Raw genomic sequence first — 23,857 nt, 5'->3', positions numbered from 1 at the left:
CCTTTGCCACAGTCTTTCTATTTCTGTTTGTAGGTCTTTGTATTTTGTTATCCTCTCCAGTTCTTTCTCGTCTATTCTGATTATTATTATTATTATTATTATTATTAATCATCGCACAGTCAGCCAGACTGGATTTGGGATTGCACCCAAGGCGCCTATTACTATTGGTATTACGCTTTGCCACAGTCTTTCTATATTATTATTATTATTATTATTATTATTATTATTATTATTATTTAAATGAGTCACACCCTGTTCTACCTTCTTTTATTGCCACAGCTGTTAAGCGAATCACTGCAGTCACTAAACGGTATGGTCACTAAGCGAATTTGGCTTCCCCCATTGCTTGTCTGAAGCCGTCTAGGAGGGTCACAAATGGAGATCACGTGACTCCAGGACACTGCAACTGTCTTGAATATGAAGCCAGTTGCCCAGTGCACCAGTTCTGATCATGTGAAGCGGGAGGGATGCTGCAACAGTCATAAGTCGTTTTTCTCAGTACCGTGACTTTGGTCATTAAACGAATGCTTTTAAGTCAAGGGCTACATGTACTTTTTTTTTTTTTTAAATGCACCATGAGATTAAGCTAAAGTACTTTTTGAGAAGGAGGTCAATTTATTTCCCAAAGCACCAGCAGGCAAGATAAGAAACAATGGATGAAAACTAAACAAAGAGAGAAGCAACTTGGAATTAAGGAGAAACTTCCTGACAGTGAGAACAATTAACCAGTGGAACAGCTTGCCTCTAGAAATTGTGGGTGCTCCATCACCGGAGATTTTTAAGAAGAGACTAGACAGCCATTTGTCTGAAATGGTATAGGGTTTCCTGCCTGAGCAGGGGGTTGGACTAAATGACCTCCAAGGTCCCTTCCAACTTTATTGTTATTGTTGTTGTTATTATTATTATTATTATCTTTTATTCATTAAACACGAACCTCAGTCAACTGAACATTCAAATTGGCTAGCGCTGATGGTTGACACGGGTTGCTACCAGCATCCTAGGTGTCAACCAGGTATCTCCTTAAAATATAAGATGTTCCAAGTAGCACAGTTTTTTGCAACATTATTATTATTATTAATGGATCATCGCACAGTCAGCCAGATGTTCAGACTGGATTTGGCATATTGTCTACCTATCGAGTCCTTACCCAGGACCTGGGATAGGCAGATGTGGATGTTTGATGGTATTACAGATATCGTCGCAGGATGGAAGCAGTTCCTAATAAGGCTGCCTTTTGCAACTGACTATAATAATAATAATTATTATTATTAGTAGTAGTAGTAGTAGTATATAGCATGGTACTAAATAATAATATTCTCACTACTGTAATAATCATAGTAACAATGCTTTCTCGTATTCAGAGCAATGGCCATCCACAGACCAGCAAAACAGGTCATCCTCGACTTACAATCATTCATTTAGGGACCATTCAAAATTACAAAACCACCGAAAAAAAAGTGACTTACAATTGGTCCTTGCACTTACGAGCATTGCAGCATCCCCCAAGGTCACTTGATTGGGATTCAGGCACTTGGCAACTGGAATGGTTGCAGTGCCTTGCAGTCATGTGATCCCCATTTGCCATGTTCCCAGACCAGCAAAGTCAGTGCGGAAATCTGGATTTGCTCAATGACCATGGCAAAAAATAAAATTGGATAATCCCAAAAGTGCTTTTTCAGGAGGCAGCTGTCTATGGAGATTCTCAGTCATCCAGGTCATGGTTGTCCCAAAGGTGCTTTTTCAAAAGGCAACCGGACTTTATTTTTCCTTGAAGACATTTCACTTCTCATCCAAGAAGCTTTTTCAGTTCTGACCGGATGATGGGGACTGGAAGGATTTATACTCCTTGCAGACAGCTGGTCATTTGCATTCTTTTAGAGAGTCGTTGAGGCCACCTGAAGATTTACCTGTGTCCTCAGGGTCTCATCCAAGAAGCTTCTTCAGCTCTGACTGGATGGTGGGGAATGGCAGGATTTATATTCCTTGCAGCCAGCTGGTCATTTGCATCCTTTTAGCCAGTCATTGAAGCCCCTGGAGGCTTATCTGTGTCATCAGAGTCACCTGAATGGTGCAAATAGATGTGGGGCCTTTTTAGCACTACTGAAAGGACCATGTTGTAGACTGGAGATAGATGATGTTGTATCCCTCCCCTTCTGTTGAGAGAGGGCTGTTCAATTTTGACACAGGTAGCCTCTTTGACCCCTCTTTCAAACCAGCGGTCCTCTCTGTCCAAAATGTGAACTTTACTATCTTCAAAAGAGCAACCTTTGTCTTTTAAATGCAGGTGGACTGCAGAATCTTGTCCTGATGGGCTTGTTCTCCTATGTTGTGCCATGCGTTTATGAAGTGGTTGTTTTGTTTCCCCGATGTACAGATCTGCACATGGCTCACTGCGTTGTACTGCATATACCACATAGCTCAGTTTGTGTCTGGGTGTTTTATCCTTTAGGTCAGTGATGGCGAACCTTTTAGAGACCAAGTGCCCAAACTGCAACCCAAAACCCACTTATGCATCGTCGGGTGCCGGGTGGGTGTGGCCCATTGGATGGGCCTGGTCCATTGGCTGGGTGTGGCTGTGGTGGTAATGGCAGACTGGGTGGGACTAAAAAGTTCAATCAATCAATTCCAACTTTGCAAGATCTTTTTTTTCCCCACGAGAAGTTGAAATTGATTGATTGATTGAACCTTTTTGGGGGGGACACGGCAGTGGCGGCCTAAAGTGAAAAAGTTTTATAAAACCCAGCTGAAGGCCTAGGACTGGGGCAACGACGCGCATGCCCACAGAGAGGGTTCTGAGTGCCGCCTCTGGCACCCGTGCCATAGGTTCGCCACCAGTGCTTTAGGTGGTGGACAAATGTCTGCCTCCAATCAGGACAAAAGTCAACAGTCCATCTGTATTTAAAAGACACTCTTTCCAAGACAGCAAAGTCCACATTTTGGACAGAGAGAACTGCTGGTTTGAAAGAGGGGATCAAAAGTCGTAAAATGGGGCAAAGCTCACTTAACAAATGTCTCACTTAGCAACGTACGTTTTGAGCTCAGATGTGGTCATAAGTTGAGGACTACCTGTATTTTAACCAGGAGTTCCTGACAGCTCAACTTGTGTTTGTAGGCCAGTATCAGTTGCAAAAGCTCTTTGCTGCAGTTACAGAGCTGGCTGCACCCTGGTGAGATCAGAGGTAAGATAACTGGGGAATGAAGAACTGTAGCTTGACAGGTAGATTGACAGGTGCTAATTCATGAGCTTCATTGGCTCCACAATAGGGACACCTGCCTATATGGCGAATGTTGCTAAACCGGTTGGATGGCAAGCTTGAAACTTCATGGATCTCAAAAACTGCTAGTTATTCTCAATCCTTTAGCCTAAAAAAAAAAAAAATCAATTATGGATTAAAGCAGTATTTTCCAACCTTGGCAACTTGAAGATGGGTGGACTTCAACTCCCAGAATTCCTCAGCCAGCCATGCTGGAAATTCTGGGACTTGGAAGTCCATCCATGGTGGCTGTGCAATTCTGGGAGTTGAAATCCACCCATGCTGGCTGAGGAATTCTGGGAGTTGAAGTCCACCCATCTTCAAGTTGCCAAGGTTGACAAGGGCTGGATTAGAGACTGGTTAGCACAGGGGTCTTCAAACTTGGCCCTTTTATGACTTGTGGACTTCAACTCCCAGAATTCCTCAGCCAGGCACGCTGGCTGAGGAAGTCTGGGAGTTGAAGTCCACAAGTCATAAAAGGGCCAAGTTTGAAAACCTCTGAGTTAGCAGGACTGTTCATATACTTTGCATATATTAATCAGGCTGCCAAATTGGCCTTTGCTGCCCAGCATTTTAAGCCTTATAATGGGCAGCAGCTTCACAGCCTGACTGAGCACTGTTGCATAGCAAGCACCAGTACTCAGTGTGTGTGTGTGTGTGTGTGTGTGTGTGTGTGTGTGTGAAAAAATCCTTCTTTCCTTGTTTTCCATCTCATTATTTTTTGCTGGGTTAACACCATGCTCCTTAGCTACAGCTCCATATGTAAAAATAGCCATAGCGCAGCCAACATGACAAGGCGTTCGAAGGACCAGGCACAAAAGCAAATTGCGAACAGACTGTTTCTTGGTTTCCAGACTGAAAGCCAGGATAAACGAAGAAAATGCTGGCTTGTTCCAAGGGAAGAATTCCATTTTCTCCAGCTGCTCTCTGCGTTATTTCAGTTCAGCAGATCTAATAGTTGTCTCGTTTCCTATATGGGTTACAAGCTTTGATTGTTGCATCCTGCACATTTGATTGGTGCCCCTCAGCACATTTTGTGCTTAGGAATAAAACTTTGCTGAATTCTTAGCCTTTTGTTTGTGTGTGTGATAATTAAACTTTTGGATCAAGAGAAGGAGTTACGTTTATTTGGAGAAAATATATTTTTGTTTGCTAATCAAAATACTACTCTGCCAACTGTTGGGCAGAACACCTTCAGGCTGTTTACAATTTTCTCCACAATAACTCACAACCAGAGTGTGACTGGTCTAAAGTCACTAAGCCAGAACTCCCAAGTCTCCTGGTGATTGGCCCAAAGCCATCCAGCTGGCTTTCATGCCTAAAGCAAGCCTAGAACTCGCAGTGTCCTGGTTTCTAACTTGGTGCCTTAACTAAACTGGCTCTCTTATTTTTATGGCTCTTTTATCTTTATGATTCAGTGTTGCCTGAACTGTGACCATTGTCTGCCAGGCAGTCATACTTTAATGACAAGCCTTTTCTAAATCTGGCTCTGCTTTTTAAGAGGTACATAAAGGGGGTGACATAGAGCAGGGCCATGCCTCTCAAAAACACACCGCGGCTGAATTTATTCCCGTTGCATGGATTTGAATGGCACAGGAGTTGTATTTAGAGTGGCGCTCTCTTTGGCAGCCTGTGTTTGCACCAGTCGTGAGATCATGGAGAAACTTGTGTGTCAAAAAGCAGCTTTAGTATAGTAAATTAAAGGTGAAGACTCCCTTAGTTTATGCTGGACTCATTTGTTGTCGGTTTTCTGATCAGAGTACACAAGTGTTCCATTGCCAGTCCATCTTACAATGTTAGGGTTTTAATTCAGTTCCACTGTGCTTAGGGTTTTAAAATTCAAAGGTGACAGTACTGTCAATCTAAGTGAGACTTTTTTTAGGAAGTTCTGTGAAGGACGAGGGGGGACATGACAGCAATGTTCCAATATCTCAGGGGTTGCCACAAGGAAGAGGGAGTCAAGCTATTCTCCAAAGCACCAGAGGGAAGGACAAGAAGCAACGGATGGGACCTAATCAAGGAGAGAAGCAACCTAGAACTAAGGAGAAACTTCCTGACAGTTAGAACAATTAACCAGTGGAACCACCTGCCTCCAGAAGCGGTGAATGCTCCAAAACTGGAAGTTTTTAAAAAGAGACTGGACAGCCATTTGTCCGAAATGGTGTAGGGTTTCCTGCTCAGGCAGGGGGTTGGACTCGATGACCTCCAAGGTCCCTTCCAACATCATCATCATCATTATTATTATTTGTCTGAGAAAGTTTTAGGGTTACTCTGCTACTTCCCAAGTTGCAACGCCCTGAAATTGTTCCGAACTCAAAGCAGGACCCTTGCATCTTCTCCAAAGTGGAGTATCTATTGCTAAAATGCAATAGCTTTAGCTACAGATAGTCCTTGATTTACAACCATTCATTTAGCAACTGTTTGAAGGTACAACAGCATTGAAAAGTGACTTTAGACCGGTCCTCACACATAGTCCTCACAACATCCCACAGTCAACACAATCAAAATTTGGGCACTTGGCAACTGGCATGTATTTACAATTGTGTCAGCATCTTATCATGTGATTGCCATTTTCAATCTTCCCAGCCAGCTTCCACAGCCAGCGTCAATGGAGGAAGCCAGTTCCACTTAATGACTGTATGAATCACTTAACCACCATGGCAAAAAGTCATATTAGGTACAACTCACTTAACAATTGTGTTGCTTAGCAACAGATATTCTGGTCCCGATTGTGGTCACTCTGTCAAGGATTACCTGTATTTTGCATGGATTTTAATATTTAATCATAAGCATAGGACAGACTTAAGGTAGAAATTTTGCTGTGCTGTGCTGTGCTCCTTTTTAGAAGTTTCACCAGCCAGACTGCTGATGCAGTGTTACTTCTTGGAAAGCAGGACACTTCCTAGTGACAAGGCTCTTTTTATTCCCTGAAGTGCTAATAGATAATATAACCCAGGGCCTGCAGGATTATAATTTGACAAGTTTCTAGTTTTTATGCCCAAAACCAGGGGTGTCAAACTCAAATTTCATTGAGGGCCGCATCAGCATTGCAGTTGTCCTCAGGGGGCCGGGTGGGTACGGCCTATTGGGTGGGCGTGGATGGAGTGGGTATGGTTTTGGCAGGCAGCGAGCGCTCTCCTCACAGTGCCAAGAGCTGAGCCGGGCAGTGTGAATCTGATGAGAAGTGCAATGTTGCCTAGCCCCCAGCCTGCCCAGTTTCAGCAGGCAGCAAGATGCAAAGATGGCGAGCTTCGCACCGCCCAGCTCAACCTCTTGGCGCTGTGAGAATGCCCCGCTGCCTGCCGAAAACGGGCAGGCTTGGGGCTGGGCAGCATCGTGCTTCTTTTTGGATTTGCGCCGCCCAGCTCAGCCTCTCACCGCTGTGAGGAGAGCACCCCGCTGCCTGCCGAAAACCCTCCCCCAGAGCCCATCAAGCCAGATATGTGAAGTAGGCCAGGGCCATTTGCTGGCCACTTCCAGGTGATGGTGCATTTCTTCATTCCTCACAAAGGGTGACACCTCCCCAGCATGCACCCAGGAGGTGGGGCTGACATGGCAGGGGCTGGTTCCTTGCTGGTTCCAGACGGCCTTGTGGAGCTAACACTGAATACATTTCAGCATAGATGGCCACCACAAAATTGTACATTGGCTCCCGGCTGGCCTGGGCCAGGGCCAAGGCAGAGGGGGCTGTTCCCTCACTGCTTCCAGGATGGCTTTGTGGGCCACATGAAACCACTTCGCGGGCGGCATCCGGCCCCCAGGCCTTGTGTTTGACATGTCTGCCCAAAATGCACATATAGCTTCGTTAGCTCAGACTACCGTCTGGGATCTAAGATGTCTTGCAGAAGCCCATAACAAAACAGTGCTGATATTAACAGAAGAAAATGTTTCTAGCTCAGGACTGAACTGTGGAGTCCTTGATGCTCTCTGAGCTTGGTTGTTTCCTTGCAGACGTTTCATTACCCATCTAGGTAACATCATCAGTGCTAGAAGGGAGCGGGGTTTGCAAACTGATGATTACCTAGTTGGGTAATGAAATGTCTGCAAAAACAACAACCAAGCTCAGAGAGCCTCAAGGACCCCACAGTGCTATTTTCAAAGGCTAGTCCTCAGTATTAAGTACTCCCAGGATTGGGACTACAAGAAGACCTATTGGAGTAGCCAAGTTAGAGGTTCATAATTTTGTTCATACCTCCTTACTCTGTTCCTCGATAACGTTTTGTTCCTTGGTGGCGCACTGGTTAGAATGCAGTATTGCAGGCTAATTCTGCCAACAGCCAGTGTTCAATCTTGATCGGCTCAAGGTTGTTGACTCAGAATTCCACCCTTCAGAGATTGGTAAAATGAGGACCCAGATTGTTGGAGGCAATATGCTGACACTGTAAACTGCTTAGAGGGGGCTGTGCTATGGGGAGGTATATTAACTTAAAAGCTATTGCTATAAGTCAATCCATTTGCCAAAACCCGTGCTTTCGCTATCCTAAACCTCATGGACGCTCCCAGCTCAGCTGCCCCATATACACCCTACATGCATCTAATATTTGAATCCTTGATGTAGAATTCAGATGCATGAAAAAGAAGTGATTAATAATTATTCTGCTCCATGCTCCATCCTGCGCTGAATTCACTCCCTCCCTCCTTCTGAATGTTAATTTTAGAATGGGTAACATGAGCAGGTGATGAAGACTTTATTTCCTCTAGCATTCACCCAGCCTCCTTTAAAAAAAAAAAAAGAGGAATTTTTCTGCCAGTTCTCCCACACAAAAACTGAGCACAAAATGTGTTCCAAGAAGGGAGTGTGAAGTGTTTCAGACCTGTGCTTATGCCCGCTCATAGCGCTGAAGCAAAAAGCTCTCTTTTAGAGCTATCAGAAGTGTGAGATACACTACCCACTCATATTTTATTAATAGATTACATATCCTACTATTCTTTCCAAAAAGTTTGTAGCAGCACAGGGCACACAATCATTACGCACCAGAGTTAAAAAGAACCGAGGAAATGTAAAAGAAGTTTGCAAAGAGAACTTCTCCATCTTGCAAGGACAGACAAAGCCCCAATCTTTGCTTCAAAAGCACAAGGTGCAGAAGCCCCCCCCCCAACAAAAAAAAGTTTCTGTTTTTCTGTTAGGCTTTGGTGATGGATCCTTCTCGGATAAGGAAGTCGTAGATCTTCCTGGTCTTGTTCACGTCGATCTTGATCAGGGCTCGGGCCTGGGCTAGCCTCAGGCCTCCTTGTTTGTGGCATTCGTTGACTAAGGCGGCTTTGTACTCGAGGTATGCTCCAGGGACCAACCGTACCACTTGACAGAGCTAGGAGAAACCACTTCTGGTTAGTCATGTGTCCTACATACAATCACCCATTCCTCTTCATTTTCATCCTCTCTCCCATCTTCACCGAGACTGCATCTGCTTAATAACCCCCCCCCCGATGTTCATTCTACATCAGTGTTTCTCAACCTTAGCGATGTTAAGATTTGTGGACTTCAATTCCCAGAATTCCTAAGCCACCATTGTCACCCTCTCCTCCTCACTTCAACCCAATTCTCCCAATTTCAGTAAGACTGCATCTGCTTAATAATCCATCGATGTTCATTCTAGATCAATGATTCTCAGCCTTAACTACCTCAAGATAAGTGGACTTCAACTCCCAGAATTCCTCAGCCAGCATCACCCCTCCCCCCCATGGTCATGTGATTGCATTTGAGGGCACTCAGCAAGCAGATTGCCTTTATGACCATTTGCCGTACCCTGCGGTCACATGACCACAATTTATGATGTTTTCTCTGGAAGGCATTTACTTCTGATTTCTGACAAAAAAGGTCCCATAATGAACAATGGGTCTGCTTAAGACAGTGGTGTTTGTTTTAAGAATGTGGGATTAACAATTCCTGCAAAAACAGGTTGTAAAAACAGATCCAATCACAGGGTGACCCACTTTACGACCATCACGGTTTATGACCATAATTGCCAGGCTTGATTAGCGTTATAAGTTGAGGACTACCACCCCCTCACCCCTGTTCAAAACATCTGGTCTGGGTAACAGTCAGAAATTCTACTCTTCCCAAACTGGCTGTGCAGAAAAATTTGCTTCATAATACAGTTGGGCAGTCTAAGTCAGAGACCTAGCTGTGCCTAACGCAGGATAATTGATAGGTGCCAATCAGACTATCTCTTCACCACCACCACCACCCCAACAGTAAGATTAGTCAGTCCTTTTCGGTACCTTTTCATAAAGCTGGCTCTGCCCAACTCTGAAAAGCAACTATGTGTGGAATGTCTGTGGCACGGGTCCCCAACCGTGGCAACTTTAACTTGAAAAAGCACCTTGTCATTAATTACATGACAAGCCCTTTGCGTCTTCTGGAGCCGAAATAAGAGCTTGTGAATCTGCTGGTCACCTTAGTAATGCCAGCAGATCCTAAAAACTCTAGCCCAGTGTTTCTCAACCTTGATAATTTTAAGGCATGTGGACTTCAACTCCCAGAATTCCACAGCCAGCATTGTTGGCTGTGGAATTCTGGGAATTGAAGTCCACATGCCTTACAATTATCAAGGTTGAGAAACACTGCTAGCCCTCTTCTTAAGTTCCCAGGGCTATAATGACGGCAGTAGAGACACCCACTGCCATTTTTTTCCCTTTACACGAGTAAGAAAATGCTCTGATATAACCCAGCAGAACAAAATGGCAACCAAAATGGCAAAAGGAAGCTTCTGTCAAGGCTACAGGTGAAGAATGTTAACCTATGATACTGAGAGACATGAAAAATATTAGCTGAATAACTAGCTAGAATTTGTCTTGAAGGTTTGGGAGATTTAAAAAAAAAGGCAGCCAGTTTTTTTACTTTCCTAAGAGGAAGAAAATCCAAAATATGTCCATTCATTGTCTTAAGGGCTTCTACAGGTAGTCCTCAACTTACAATTCGTTTACTTGACCATTCAAAATTACAACGGTGTTCTGACCGTTTTCTACACTTACAACCATTGCAGCATCCCCATGGTCATGTGATCAAAATTCAGTTGCTTGGCAACTGACTCATATTTGTGACAACTGTGTCCCAGGGTCAAGTGATCATCTTTTGCAATCTTCTGACAAGCAAAGTCAATGGGGGAAGCCAGATTCACCTAACAACTGTGTTATTAACTTAACAACTGCAGTGATTCACTTAACAACTGTGGCAAGAAAGGCCGTAAAATTGTGGTAAAACATAACTGTCTCGCTTAACAACAGAAATTTTGGGCTCAGCTGTGGTCATTAGTGAAGGACTACCTGTATTCAGGAATTCAGTTGAGTCAAAGGAAGCTTTCAATATTTTTAAAGGCTATTTCTCTTTTACAAAACCTGCATTCCTTCCCATTTTTGCACAAGAAATTCTTTTCTGCTAATTCTGCTGTGTGTCTCTGAAAACAAAAATAACTGAGTCTGTGAGGGTGGCAGAGAAAATATTTAGGCCTGTATGTGTTCCTGGAGCTGGCATTTCCAGTGATCACTTATACACACAGGTATTGGGTGATTGGGGCTAATGACACAAACCCCATCAGGCAATGCCAGCATTTTAACAGACCTGCATTTGCAGGCCGATCCCAATAAACAATGGTAGTTTTCTACGAAATAGTGATGGAAAAGATTACACAAGCAGGAAATAGGCAGCATATTCCCTGCATTAGACTAGATTTGCATAGCTGTCAGTCAGAGCAGGAATTTGGGGCCACAAACACTTTGATGAGGTACAAGCCACACTGTCTGAACAAGACCAACAGTAATTTAACATGAGGGGCTTTGCAGCTAGTTTCTGAATCCCCGTTACCTCTTTTTCCTTCTCATTCAGCTTCTCTGTTCCAGGGAGACCAGTTAGGTTCAATGGAGGGGCACTTCTTCTACCTGTGGAAAGATAAAACCACCAGCCCTGGTTAGAAGGTGTCAGGACTGAAAGAACTAGCTCTTGCAGTCATTTCTCACATGGGGGCCGGGGGGGGGGGAAGAAGAGTGGGAGAAATAAAATGGGCGCGGATGTCAACGCTGCTAATATCGAATTTTTGCTTTGACAACAGATGGAGATGTAACCATTTTCCTCTTTTGTTTTACTCTTAAGAGTTAGAGTTAGATAATACTAGGGGGAGGAATGTGCATGAGAGTTTAGCTAGACATAACAATACTGAACCTAGTGTGTGAACCAAGGTTATTGAAATAAGAGATGATAAGAATTGGCGGGCTGGAGAATTGGAGGGGAAGCCTGCATTTCAAACTAATTGGAGAATGTCATTTATGACTGTTAATTGGAGGAGGGAATTGTGCTTTGATACTATTGCTCAGGGGAGGGGAATTCAGTTTTTGGCTTCGACTGTGTTAGTGCTGATGCTATGCTACTCAAATAAAGATTCTTTAAGGTAAAAAAATGCCTCGAAGTTCTTTGAAGAGTTTCCTCTGTCGGAACCATGACAGCGGTCAGATTTATTAGAAATGGTGCTCACTGTTTTGACCAACCTGGGCCCTGTTCTGAGAGGGCCAAAAAAGGTTTACCTCAGGATGTGCAACTGGCATCACTGATGCATCATTGAGGGGGAAAATGTGTTTTTCATCAAAGCAGCCACTTGTGTGGCAATAGAAGAACCTGAATGCTATTGATCACCCGCAATCTGTGATTTGGTGACCTTCCAAACCAGAGGTGGGCAATTAATTTTCCCAAGAGGCTATATGAGAAATGAGGACCATTGTGGAGGGCCGAAACAAGAGGGCTGTGAAGGTGTGTAGGGCATACACGCATGCCTATGTGTAAACCGGAAAAAAAACCCACCCAGCAGTTGTCTTACAAGTAGTCCTCGACTTACAACAGTTCATTTAGTGACCATTCAAAGTTACAACGGCACTGAATAAAGTGATTCATGACCGTTTTCCACACTTATGACTGTTGCAGCATCCCCGTGGTTACATGATTGAAATTCAGATGCTTGGCAACTGATTCATATTTATGACAGTTGCAGTGGCTTGGGGTCATGTGATCACCTTCTGACAAGCAAAGTCAATGGGGAAGCCAGATTCACTTAATAATTCTGTTACTAATTTAACAATTGCAGTGATTCACTTAACAACTGTTGCAAAAGGTCATAAAATTGGGCAAAAATTCATTTAACACATGTCTCACTTAACAACAGAAATTTGGGGCTCAATTGTGGATGTAAGTCGAGGATTACCACTAAAAGCAATCCACGTAGGCCGGATAGGGGCAGCCAAAGGGCTGGATGTGGCCTGGAGGGCCATAAAATCCCCAGGTCTGTTCCAAAGACACTAATAACTAACAATTCAGATTAGGCCTCAGTTTCTCTTCCGGCAACCTAGTGGGTAAAGCAGGGGTAGGCAATCTTGACTCTTTTATGACTCGTGGACTTCAACTTCCAGAATTCCTCAACCGGCATGCTCAGCATGGAAACCTCTCTCTTTCTCCTCAGCATGGCTGCTCAGGAATTCTGGGAGTTGAAGTCCACGAGTCATAAAAGAGCAAAGGTTGCCTACTCTTGAGGTAAAGCAGTGTTTCCCAAACTTGACAATTTTAAGGCATGTGGATTTCAACTCCCAGAATTCCACAGCCAGCAACGCTTAAAATTGCCTTAAAATTGTCAAGTTTGGGAAACACTGAGGTAAAGGAATGCTTCTGGTTATTTGGTCCTGACTGCTCTGATCCTGGCAAGAAAGACTGATGATTAAGAAGCTGCTCCACTATATTTGAGAGGTCCTGATCCAAAGGGAAGGCTCCCTCAGTAGTCAGAAATGGTAACCGATTGATTTGCCTTTGCTATAAACCTTGGCATTTTGATAGCAATAATTTAACAGGATCCCGTGGGATTTAAACATGAAGCTTGATAGCAATCTTCCAAAGGGCTGTTCCACAGAAGAGGGTGTAGTTAAATTCTCCACCGTGTCGGAGGGTAGAACAAGAACCAACAGGTGGGAAGCTTCAGAGAAGCAATTTCCAATTTCAAAGGATGAATTTCCCGACCGTGAGAATTATGAAGACTTGGAAGAGTACCGGAATTGTGGGGAATTTTAGCAATGGAAGTTTTCAAATGAAGGTTGCAGGGCTGTTTATCTAGGATGGTCTAAGACAGAGCTGTCCAACCTTGGCAACTTTAAGACCTGTGGACTTCAACTCCCAGAATTCCCCAGCCAGCATGCCAAGGTTGGACATTCCTGTTCAAGGATTCTATGATTCCAAGCATTTATCTAGTAATGAAGCCCCACCAAGTTACAGGCAATCCTCAACTTACAACCGCTGCAAAAAAGATTGCAAATCGGGTGCAGTTCCATGATGACCCTCTTAACGACCATCACGATTTACAGGTAGTCCTGCCGTTACGATCACAATTGAGCCCAACATTTATGTTGTGAAGTGAAACATTTGTTAAGTGAATTTTGCCTGATTTTATGACCTTTCTTGCCAGAGTTGTTAAGTGAATCAATGCAATTGTTAAGTTAGTAACACGGTCATTATGTGAAATCTGGCTTCCCCATTGACTTTGCTTGTCAGAAGGTCGTTAAGGGGATCACGTGACCCTGGGACACCGCAACCGTCGTAAATATGAACCAGTTTGCCAAGCCCCCCAAATTTTGGTCATGTGAACATGGGAATGCTGCAATGGTTGTTAAGTGTGAAAAACAGTCACTTTTTTCAGTGCTACTGTAACTTTGAATGGACACTAAATATACTGTTATATAAGTTGAGGCCTACCTGTACAACAACCATTCCAGATTCAATTATGGTCGTAAATTGAGGAGTACCTATAGTTGGCATTTCAGGATATTTTGCAGGAAATAAAGGAGCACAATTGAACATCGTTTTGTATCATTCTTGGCATTATCATAATGCTGGAATAAATAATTTCCTTAGGAGATTATTTATTCCAGCATTATGATAATGCCAAGAATGATACAAAACGATGTTCAATTGTGCTTCTGTATGATATCCAGTGGACACTGGAATTGTTATGGTTGCTGTGTGTTGGGTCATGACATCCAGTGGACACTGGAATTCTGATGGTTACTGTGTGTTGGGCCATAGTTGACTAAATGGCAGACAGGCAATTTTGGGGTATATTCCGAGTGTATTGGACAGGCTTGAGTCTTCTTACGGGTGTCTTATTTTCTGAGCAGGCTCAAGCCCTGAACAAGTGACACATCAGACAACCAGCAGCGTAGCTGAATAGTTCACGCTGAAACCTGCTCACATTATGTGAGGTAATTGCTGGAAAGAAGCAGTTAAGCAAATGAGTAGGAACACTTACTAAGCAATGAGCTGTCACCAGAGAAATGCCATTATTATGATGATGATTTCCCCTGCAATTAGACTAAAGCCAACAAAAGTCTGGGGCTACCTTTGAGATTAACGTGCTTAGGGTGCCGTGAGTGAAGTCCACCAGATGCCTTCACCATTTTTGCTGAGCTGGGACTATATATACACCCAGGAGTGGGTGGGAGAAAAGGAAAACGGTGAGCTCAGAGGGAAAGGAAATGCCAGCCATAAGTACCTTATGGGCAGTGGCTTAAAATAAAAAAAAGAGCAAAGCTTGCAAGTCTTTAGCTTGGAGCAAATGCAGATGAGACACCCTCACATTCAACAGCTCCCCTCTCCTTTTGAGATTTTATAAGGAACATTAATTACTAATATGTTTCATGTGTGCCTCATTTGAGGTCTAGCCACACATTCTTGTGAACACATGTAAAACAGTCACATACACAAGTGTGAATATGTCACAGGGGTATATGTCATTAATGCTTCTTTGCAGTGACATGTCACGGGGTACCTGGCTTTCTTAAATCCAATGGCCTGATGAAAGAGTGTGTGTCTGTGTGCATTGCCTGTTGGTGCAGCTAACTGCAATTAATCTGCTGAGAAACACCCCCCCCCCGACCTTGGGCACTAATAAGCGAAAGAGCACCACAAATGCTTCTTTTATTCATGGATGCTTTGAAGTCACTTCAAAATCATTTCCTGTTGTTTTGAACGTATTGATTTTATATCACATGTGTTTTATATTAGGGGCAGCTGATGTTACATTGGAAAGGTTAAACTGATTTTAGCAGATTATGATATTTATGCTCCATTGTGCTCAGTTAGAAGCACATGATAAAACAAAACAATTCCTACAGAAGAGAATATTTATCAACTGTGGGATTTCTGAACCTGCTGGTTTTCTTGCCTGATATTTCATTACCAGACTAGGAAACATCATCAGTGCATGGATAACATAGCCACTGATGGTGTTACCTAGTTGGGTAATAAAATGCCTGCAAGAAAATAAACGAGCTTAGAGAGCACCAAGGAACACCCCCCAAAAGAAAACCACAACAATTCCTGTTTATCCATTTGTGGCCTTCGACAAAGAAAGGAATGAGGACCAGAAACCTGCCAGCTTTTCGGAACAATTTTCAGTGGAGAATACCAAGCCCTTCCTTTTCAAACTGGAGGGAGTGGTAAGCGCGTTAATAGTTAGGGATCTGGACTCCCGTTCCAAATTTTCACAGCTGAACAACCGGTAGATAGGCAGAGAAGGAAATACCTGAATTTGATGTAATTGGTACTGTGAGACTCAGGCCGGAATCACTGTAAATGGGAGGGAAAAAAAGGAGCAGGTTAGCAGAAAGTAAGTTCCATACATTAGGGCAGTAGTGGCGAACCTATGGCCCGCGTGCCAGAGGCGGCACTCAGAGCCTTCTCTGTTGGCACGCGCTCCACCGCCAGCAGGTCCATAAGGCTGCCACCGCTGCCCGGAGCAGGAGCCCCGCCTGGCACAAAGGAGGCGAAGCGGCCGACTAGCAAGCTCGAGTAGAGGTGGTAGAGCAGAGGTCACCAACCATTGTCGATTGGTGGACTGGAACAAAAGGGAGGGGGAAGCATTTTACATGCGTGCGTGTGCGCACGGGGCCGTGAGCACACACGTGCTGCAAATGGGGTGGGGCTAGTGCCTGCGTGATATTCACTAGCCTTGCCCCGTTCTTGCGTGATGTAGCACCTTGTATCTGCACCCCGCGGTGCAGCGGTGGCCATTTTTGCAGCCCCGTTTTTTTGCGTGCCAGAGGCAGCACTCAGAGCCCCCCCCCCCCAGGGCACCACAATGCTGATGTAGCCCTGGCACTTTGCGATAAATGGGTTTTGGGTTGTAGTTTGGGCACTCGGTCTCTAAAAGGTTCGCCATCACTGCATTAGGGTTAAGCAGAGCTTAAGGCAAAGAACCTTCCCCAAGAGGAAAGAACAAATGCTATCGCTGCTTCCAGGCTGCAGCCCGTCAGGGAAGGCAGAAGACAGGAAGGGGGCTTTCAAAAGCCAATAGAATAAAAGGGAGTAGCACAGCTAAGGAAAAGGGGGAAAAAATGGCGGACTGCATTGTTTGGCGACCCCCGTGAAATGGTCGTTCGACCCCAAATGGGGTCCCAACCCACAGGTTGAGAACCGCTGGTATAGTTGCTCTCATATAGCTGATTTATGACCATTTGTTTAGTAACTGTTCAAAGTTACGATGTTGAAAAAGGGGAGTTATGACCATTTTTCACACTTAATGACAGTTGCAGCCTCCTCTGGGTCATGTGATCAAAATCCAGCCGCTTGGCAACTGATGGTTGATGTGTCCCAGGGTTAGGTGACCAGCTTCTGAAACCTTCTGGCAAGCAACGTCAGATTCACTTAACAACTGTGTTACTAACAACTGCAGTGATGCACTTCACAACTGTGGCAAGAAAAGTTGTAAAATGGGGCAAAACTCACTGAACAACTGTCTCATTTAGCAACAGAAACTTGGGGCTCAGTTGTGGTCGTAAGCCAGTGGTGGCGAACCTATGGCATGGGTGCCAGAGGCAGCACTCAGAGCCCTCTCTGTGGGCACACGCGCCATTGCCCCAGTCCTACGCCTTCAGCTGGATTTTATAAAACCTTTTCGCTTTAGGCCTCCGCCACCGAGTGCAAAAAAAAAAAAAAGTTCAAACAATCAGTCAATGTCAACTTCTTACGGAAAAAAAAATATCTTGCAAAGTTGGAATTGATTGATTGAACATTTTAGTCCCACCCAGTCTGCCGTTACCACGGCAGCCACACTCACCCAATGGGCCACACCCAGCCAATGGCACCCACCCGGCACCCGATGATGCATAAGTGGGTTTTGGGTTGCAGTTTGGGCACTCGGTTTCTAAAAGGTTCGCCATCACTGTCGTAAGCCAAGGACTACTTGTAATTTGTTTTTTGCCGTGTGCCCTATGGGGCTTCAACAGACAGCAGCTAAGGCAGAGATCCCCAACCTTTTGGGCACCAGGGACCAGCTCCAGGAGGAGAGGTTTTTTTCACAGACCAGAGGGGGGCATGGTTTTGTGTGCTGCCTGCATCCCACAGACGGGGCTTTGCTTGTTTATGCCGACTGGTTGCCTGCATGCCGCGGACCAGTACTGGTCCACGGACTGGAGGTTGGGGACCCCTGAGCTAAGGAACCCAATCTGACATGAGTGTCAACTCTTCAGTTGAATCCAACTGAGCAACAGACTGGGAGAACAAAAGCCCTCTAAGCAACTGAGGACCAAGAGAAAACAAGAGTCCTGGCTTTCCAAGGAAAAGAACCATCAAAGGCAGGCTTTGGGGAAGCCCAAACTGAATCTAGGGGGGCAGATGGATGTAAAAAAGATGTTGAGACTCTAGAAAGGGTACAGAGAAGAGCAACAAAGATGATTAGGGGACTGGAGGCTAAAACATATAAGGAACGGTTGCTGGAATTGGGTATGTCTAGTTTAATGAAGAGAAGGACCAGGGGGGACATGATAGCAGTGTTCCAATATCTCAGGGGCTGCCCCAAAGAAGAGGGAATCAAGCTATTCCCCAAAGCGCCTGAAGGCAGGACAAGAATCAACAGATGGAAATTAACCAAAGAGAGAAGCAACTTAGAACTAAAGAGAAACTTCCTGACAGTGAGAACAATTAACCAATGGAACAACCTGCCTCCAGAAGCGGTGAATGCTCCAACACTGGAAGTTTTTAAGAAGAGATTGGACAGCCATTTGTCTGAAATGGTGTAGGGTTCCTGCCTGAGCAAGGGGTTGGACTCGATGATCTCCAAGGTCCCTTCCAACTTTATTATTATTATTATAAGAAAGTTGAGTTTTGGCTGAGCTCCACAAGCTTTTCCTTTTGCCAAGAAGATAAGGACCTCTCTGCAACTTCTCTCTGTTGTCTCTAGGAATGAATGAGCTCAGAAAAGACCAGCCACCTCTGAGAATCTGGCTGGAAGTCTCATGCTCGCCAGTTGCAGGAAAAGGAAATTTCCTAATTGTTGGCCCCAACACTATGACTAGAGGTTGGAGTGATGTCAGCCACAAATGCAGGGGAGTGCCAGTACTGGGTGGCACAATTTTCAAAAGCCAGAGATGGCTGGATTCCTGCCTGGCTTGGCACATCAAATGTACATCCTGCTTCCCAAGAACAATTGCTCATATCTTGGAACAGGAAATAGGGACATATGTCTTCCCTGGAAATGAACCCATCTAATCTAGTGGTTAAGGCGTCAGGCTAGAAACAAGGAGATAGTGAGTTCTAGTCCTGCCTGAAGCATGAGGGTCAGCTGGGTCACTCTGGGTGAATCACCAGGAGATGATGAGTTCTACCCACATTAGGCATGAGTAGGCAGTTGGTTCACTTTGGACTAATCACCAGGAGACGGAGAGTTCTAGTTCTGCCGTAGGCATGAAAACCAGCTGAGTGACTTTGGGCCAACCCCTCTGTCTCAGCCCAACCCTACAAGATTGTTGTTATGGGGAAAATCGGAGGAGGAATGAGTATTAGGTATGTTCCCAGTCTTGAGTTATTTATAAAAAAATAATAAAGATGGGACATAAATATATGTATAAAAAATAAAAGTACCGTATAAAAGAAATCTGGTCCGATTCTCTTTTTTCCCATCCAAGATTGACAGAGCTCTCAAAATGTGAACATAGAGCCAATGGCTTAATAATAATAATTATAACAACTAGAACAGTGGTTCTCAACCTGTGGGTCGGGGCCCCATTTGGGGTCGAACGACCATTTCACGGGGGTCGCCAAACAAGGCTGTCCGCCATTTTTTCCCCCCTTTTCTTTGGCCATGCCCCTAGCACCTGGTGATGTATAAGTGGTTGGGGGTCACCACAACATGGGGAACTGTATTATGGGGTCGCGGCATTAGAAAGGTTGAGAACCACTGAACTAGAATAATAATAATAATAAAGTTGGAAGGGACCTTGGAGATCATCTAGTCCAACCCCCTGCTCAGGCAGTAAAACTAGAATCTAGTTTTCTAGAGTCTCAACATCTTTTTTACATCGTGGTGACCAAAACTGGATGCAGTATTCCAAGTGTGGCCTTACCAAGGCATTGTAAAGTGGTATTAACACTTCACGTGATCTTGATTCTATCCCTCTTTTAATGCAGCCTAGCACTGTGTTGGCTTTTTTGGCAGCTGCAGCACACTGCTGGCTCATATTTAGGTGATTGTCCACTAGGACTCCGAGGTCCCTCTCCAAGTTACTACTACTGAGCAAGGTACCCCCTATACCAATGATGGCGAACCTTTTGGAGACTGAGTGCCCAAACTGCAACCCAAAATCCACTTATGCATCGTTGGGTGCCGGGTGGGCGTGGCCATTGGGTGGGCATGGCTGTGGTGATAACAGCAGACTGGGTGGGACTAAAAAGTTCAATCAATTCCAGCTTTGCAAGATCTTTTTTTTTCCAGCGAGAAGTTGAAATTGACTGATTGATTGAACCTTTTTTTTTTTTTTTTGCACACGGCGGCAGAGGCCTAAAGCGAAAAGGTTTTATAAAACCCAGCTGATAGCCTAGGACTGGGGTGACGGCGCGCGTGCCCACAGAGAGGGCTCTGAGTGCCGCCTCTGGCACCCATGCCCTAGGTTCGCCACCATTGCCCTATACTATATCTGTGCATTTGGTTTTTCTTGCCTAAATGGTGGCGCAGCAGTTAGAGTGCAGTACTGCAGGTCACTTTAGCTGACTGTGTTCAGCAGGTCAGCGGTTCAAATCTCACCGGCTCAAGGTTGACTCAGCCTTCCATCCTTCCGGGGTAGGTAAAATGAGGACCCAGATTGTTGGGGGCAATGTAAATATATATATACATTGCTTACTGGCGTACATCGCTTAGAGAGTGCTTGCACTTAAAGCGGTATATAAGTCTCATAAATAAATAAATAAATAAACCTTACTTCTTTTTCATACGGTATCTATTCATTCATTCCTCAAGCAAACCTGACCGTTTTTAAAAAAAACCCCAATTTCTTTTCTTTTTCTTTCTTCTAAGCTCAAAGCAAGACGCAACGTACATGTCAGCTTGTCGGCTGAGCCACTGCTGGCAGGCACTGCTGTCCTGAATGTACTGCAGGACTTCGGAAAGCATGGTGCGTTTTAGCCGCTCCTCTTCCCGCACCTTCTTGAGACGATCGTAGGTCCTTGCACCTGTGTTCAAAGAACAGAAAGGAGAACTGTGGGTGTCAGAAGAGTGCTGGGGCAGATTTTCGCAGTTCCCCCCCCCCACACACCTGTGAAATAAACCCAAACAGCTTTGCCCCCTTAAAAAATACGTCAGGACTGCCATCTTGCTACAGCCGTGCCCTGTCAGATGCCAGTCTGCTACAGGCACTGGGGGGAGGGAGGCTGTGGGGCAGAAGAAGGTAGGCTGGGATAAGAGGGAATTGAAACTACTCTTCGGGCTGTGGAAGCAGCTGGCAGTTCCAAGGTCATGGAGTGGAATGTGTTGCCATACGGCTTGCCAAGCCAGGGACTGTTATCAAAACAATTTGTTTGACTGTAATTGGACTGTTAAAAATAGAAAGAGTACAGAGAAGAGCAACAAAGATGATTAGGGGATTGGAGGCTAAAGCATATGAGGAACGGTGGCTGGAATTGGGTATGTCTAATTTAACAAAGAGAAGGATGAGGGGGGACATGATAGCAGTCTTCCAATATCTCAGGGGCTGCCCCAAAGAAGAGGGAATTAAGCTATTTTCCAAAGCACCTGAAGGCAGAACAAGAAGCAACGGGTGGAAACTAATCAAGGAGAGAAGCAACCTAGATCTGAGGAGAAATTTCCTGACAGAACAATTAATAATCAGTAGAACAACCTGCCTCCAGAAGCAGTGAATGCTCCAACACTGAAGTTTTTAAGAAGAAACTGGACAGCCATTTGTCTGAAATGGTATAGGGTTTCTTGCTTGAGCAGGAGGTTGGACTAGATGACTTCCAAGGTCCCTTCCAACTTTATTATTACTACTACTACTACTACTACTACTACTACTACTACTACTACTACTATTACTACTACTAGGGGAAGATGGGGAGAAGGAAAAAGTTAATCAGATGCTTTGGGCACTAAACTATAGATCCAGCTTTGCTGCACTGTAACCACTTGGCTTTACCATCGTGTAGTTTTGTTAAGAATGGATTCCAGAGTCTTTCTTTTTTAACTGACCAAGTTGGGATGGCTGATACGTAACCGACATTTGGAACTTTGCTATTATTTATGTTGACAGTGGCAAGGATCTTATATGCACAAAGATGGAAAAACACGCTAACTCCCACAATGGAAGAGTCGAGGTGAAGGTGACGGAGTTGGCAGAGATAGCAAAATTTGTTTTAATTAAAGAGAAGAACTGACATTTTTAATTTGGAAACCGCTTCTGGACTTTTTGCTCAAAACTGGGAAAAAAAACCCGAAATGTTGATTTTAGGTTTTGATGATTAGACTGATTGGGCTATGATACAAACGGCTTGAAGTGTTGTGTTCAAAAGGCTGAGGTTATATTTTGTTTGGGGGTGGGTTTTTTTGTATTTTTTTTATTTGTATTTTACTGCACTGAAAAAAGTTGGAAGTCACCATTCCCCCCCCTTCGCCTTAGTTTTCTAACTTTAATGTATTTTTATTTTATAATGAAACTTAAAAGTTTTTTTTTTCAGTAACCAAACTCTCATTTGTAGGAAGGTAATAAATGTAAAATACGGAGGTGCTAACACTCATCACTAAATGCACGTGGCCAATGAGTCACTAAAAGACAACCTAATATTTATCAGACATGTCAAAACTGAATACTTCTATAAATAAACTCTTACAGAGTTGTAAAAAAAGAAATTCAGATGCAATGAAATCCAAGTGATTGACATTTCCTGTAGGGCTTCGAGAAGTCAACCAGATTTGCTGGAGGAAAATAAGCAAGGAAGACCTATTTTCTCATGACTACTAAACATGACTTACCTAGTTTATATTAGACAGCAAGAATGGGCTATATTTCTCTGAGCGCATAGTAAGAGGTAAACCTAAATTTGTTGTTTCTGTAACCTGATTATGGATAGTCCTCGACTTACAGCCACAATTGGGATCAAAATTTTCATTGTAAGGTGGTCGTTAAATGAGTCGCACCTGATTTTGCAACTTTTGCATGGTTGTTAAGCAAATCACTGCAGTTGCTCAATGAATGATGAAGTTGTTAAGCCAATCCGATTTTCCCCACTGACTTTGCTTGTTGGAAGCCTGCTGGGAAGGTCACAAATGGCGATCATGGGACCCCAGGATGCTGTACATGCGTGTTGGTGGCCAAGCAGTCAAATTTTAACCCCACGACGGTGGGGAGGCTGCAACAGTTGTTAAGTGCAAGGACCTGCCCTTTAACGACTGCAATGATTCACTTCACAACCGTGGCAAGAAAGGTCGTAAAATGGGACAAAACTCACTTAACAACAGAAATGTGGGGGTCAGTTGTGGTTGTTAAAGTCAAGGCTTACCTTTAATTGTTAAACGAATCACTGTAGTTGTTAAGTTAGTTACAGTGTTGTTAAGTGACTCTGGCTTCCCCCATTGTCTTTGCTTGACAGAAGATCGCAAAAGGGGATCACATGACCCCAGGGACCCCCCAATATCATAATGAGACTGGTCAACCATTTGTCTGAAATGGTACAGGGTTTCCTGCCTGGGCAGGAGGTTGGACTAGAAGACCTCCAAGATCCCTTCCAACTCTGTTATTATTATTCTTATTGTTGCTGTTATTTCCAAGTGTCCAAATTTTGATCACATGACCATGGAGATGCCGCAAGTGTCAAAAGTGTGAAAAATGGTCATAAGTCACTTGGTTCCGTTGTGACTTCGAACAGCCACTAAACAGTGCTCATTTTATACTGGAATGTGAAGATGAAGCTGAGCATCCTCCATTCTACGTACTTATTGATTTCTAGCTAGTTTTCAGTTTGAGACTGAAATGAATTCAGATTCGTTCCTATAGACCAGTGATTCCCAACCTTTTCTATATCCCGCACCTAGAATGCTCGTGATATATTCTCGTCCTTCCCTTACAAAGTTCGAAATAACGGCAATGAATTATGCACATATACTATAATTTTGAAACTTCTAAACCCAAGTTTTTGCACCCCTTGGAATATTGTCTCGCACCCCCGGTTGGGAACCCCTGCTGTAGATTAATTTACTGAAGATGGGAGTGAAGAGGTGAGAACACTGGGCTGCTGGTGGGTAGGCTTGCGTTTGAGACCTGTTGCTGCTGCAAGATGGGATGAGCTCCCGTCACACGCTCCAGCTCCTGCCGACCCA

The 23,857-nt window shown here is 44.3% G+C and overlaps 1 protein-coding gene across 4 annotated transcripts in view; it reads right to left on the bottom strand.

The window, feature by feature from the left end:
* Positions 1–8,110: 8,110 nt before the first annotated feature.
* Positions 8,111–23,857, bottom strand: part of TADA2A (transcriptional adaptor 2A) — a 53,986-nt gene continuing 38,239 nt past the window's right edge. For all 4 annotated transcript variants that reach the window (XM_039350420.1, XM_039350422.1, XM_039350421.1 and 1 more), the window contains 4 exons: positions 20,589–20,721; positions 15,803–15,846; positions 11,059–11,132; positions 8,111–8,563 (listed from right to left, as the gene is read on the bottom strand). In XM_039350420.1, the coding sequence (XP_039206354.1) occupies positions 8,378–8,563; positions 11,059–11,132; positions 15,803–15,846; positions 20,589–20,721 (437 nt within the window). In that variant the 3' untranslated portion in view covers positions 8,111–8,377. The remainder of the gene's footprint in view (positions 8,564–11,058; positions 11,133–15,802; positions 15,847–20,588; positions 20,722–23,857) is intronic.

The sequence above is a fragment of the Crotalus tigris genome, unplaced genomic scaffold (assembly GCF_016545835.1).
Source record: "Crotalus tigris isolate CLP2741 ecotype Arizona unplaced genomic scaffold, ASM1654583v1 scf7180000018330.590113, whole genome shotgun sequence".
Lineage (NCBI taxonomy): Eukaryota > Metazoa > Chordata > Lepidosauria > Squamata > Viperidae > Crotalus > Crotalus tigris.
The sequence above is the reverse complement of the archived record's forward strand: the minus strand, read 5'-3'. Positions and strand labels throughout refer to the sequence as shown.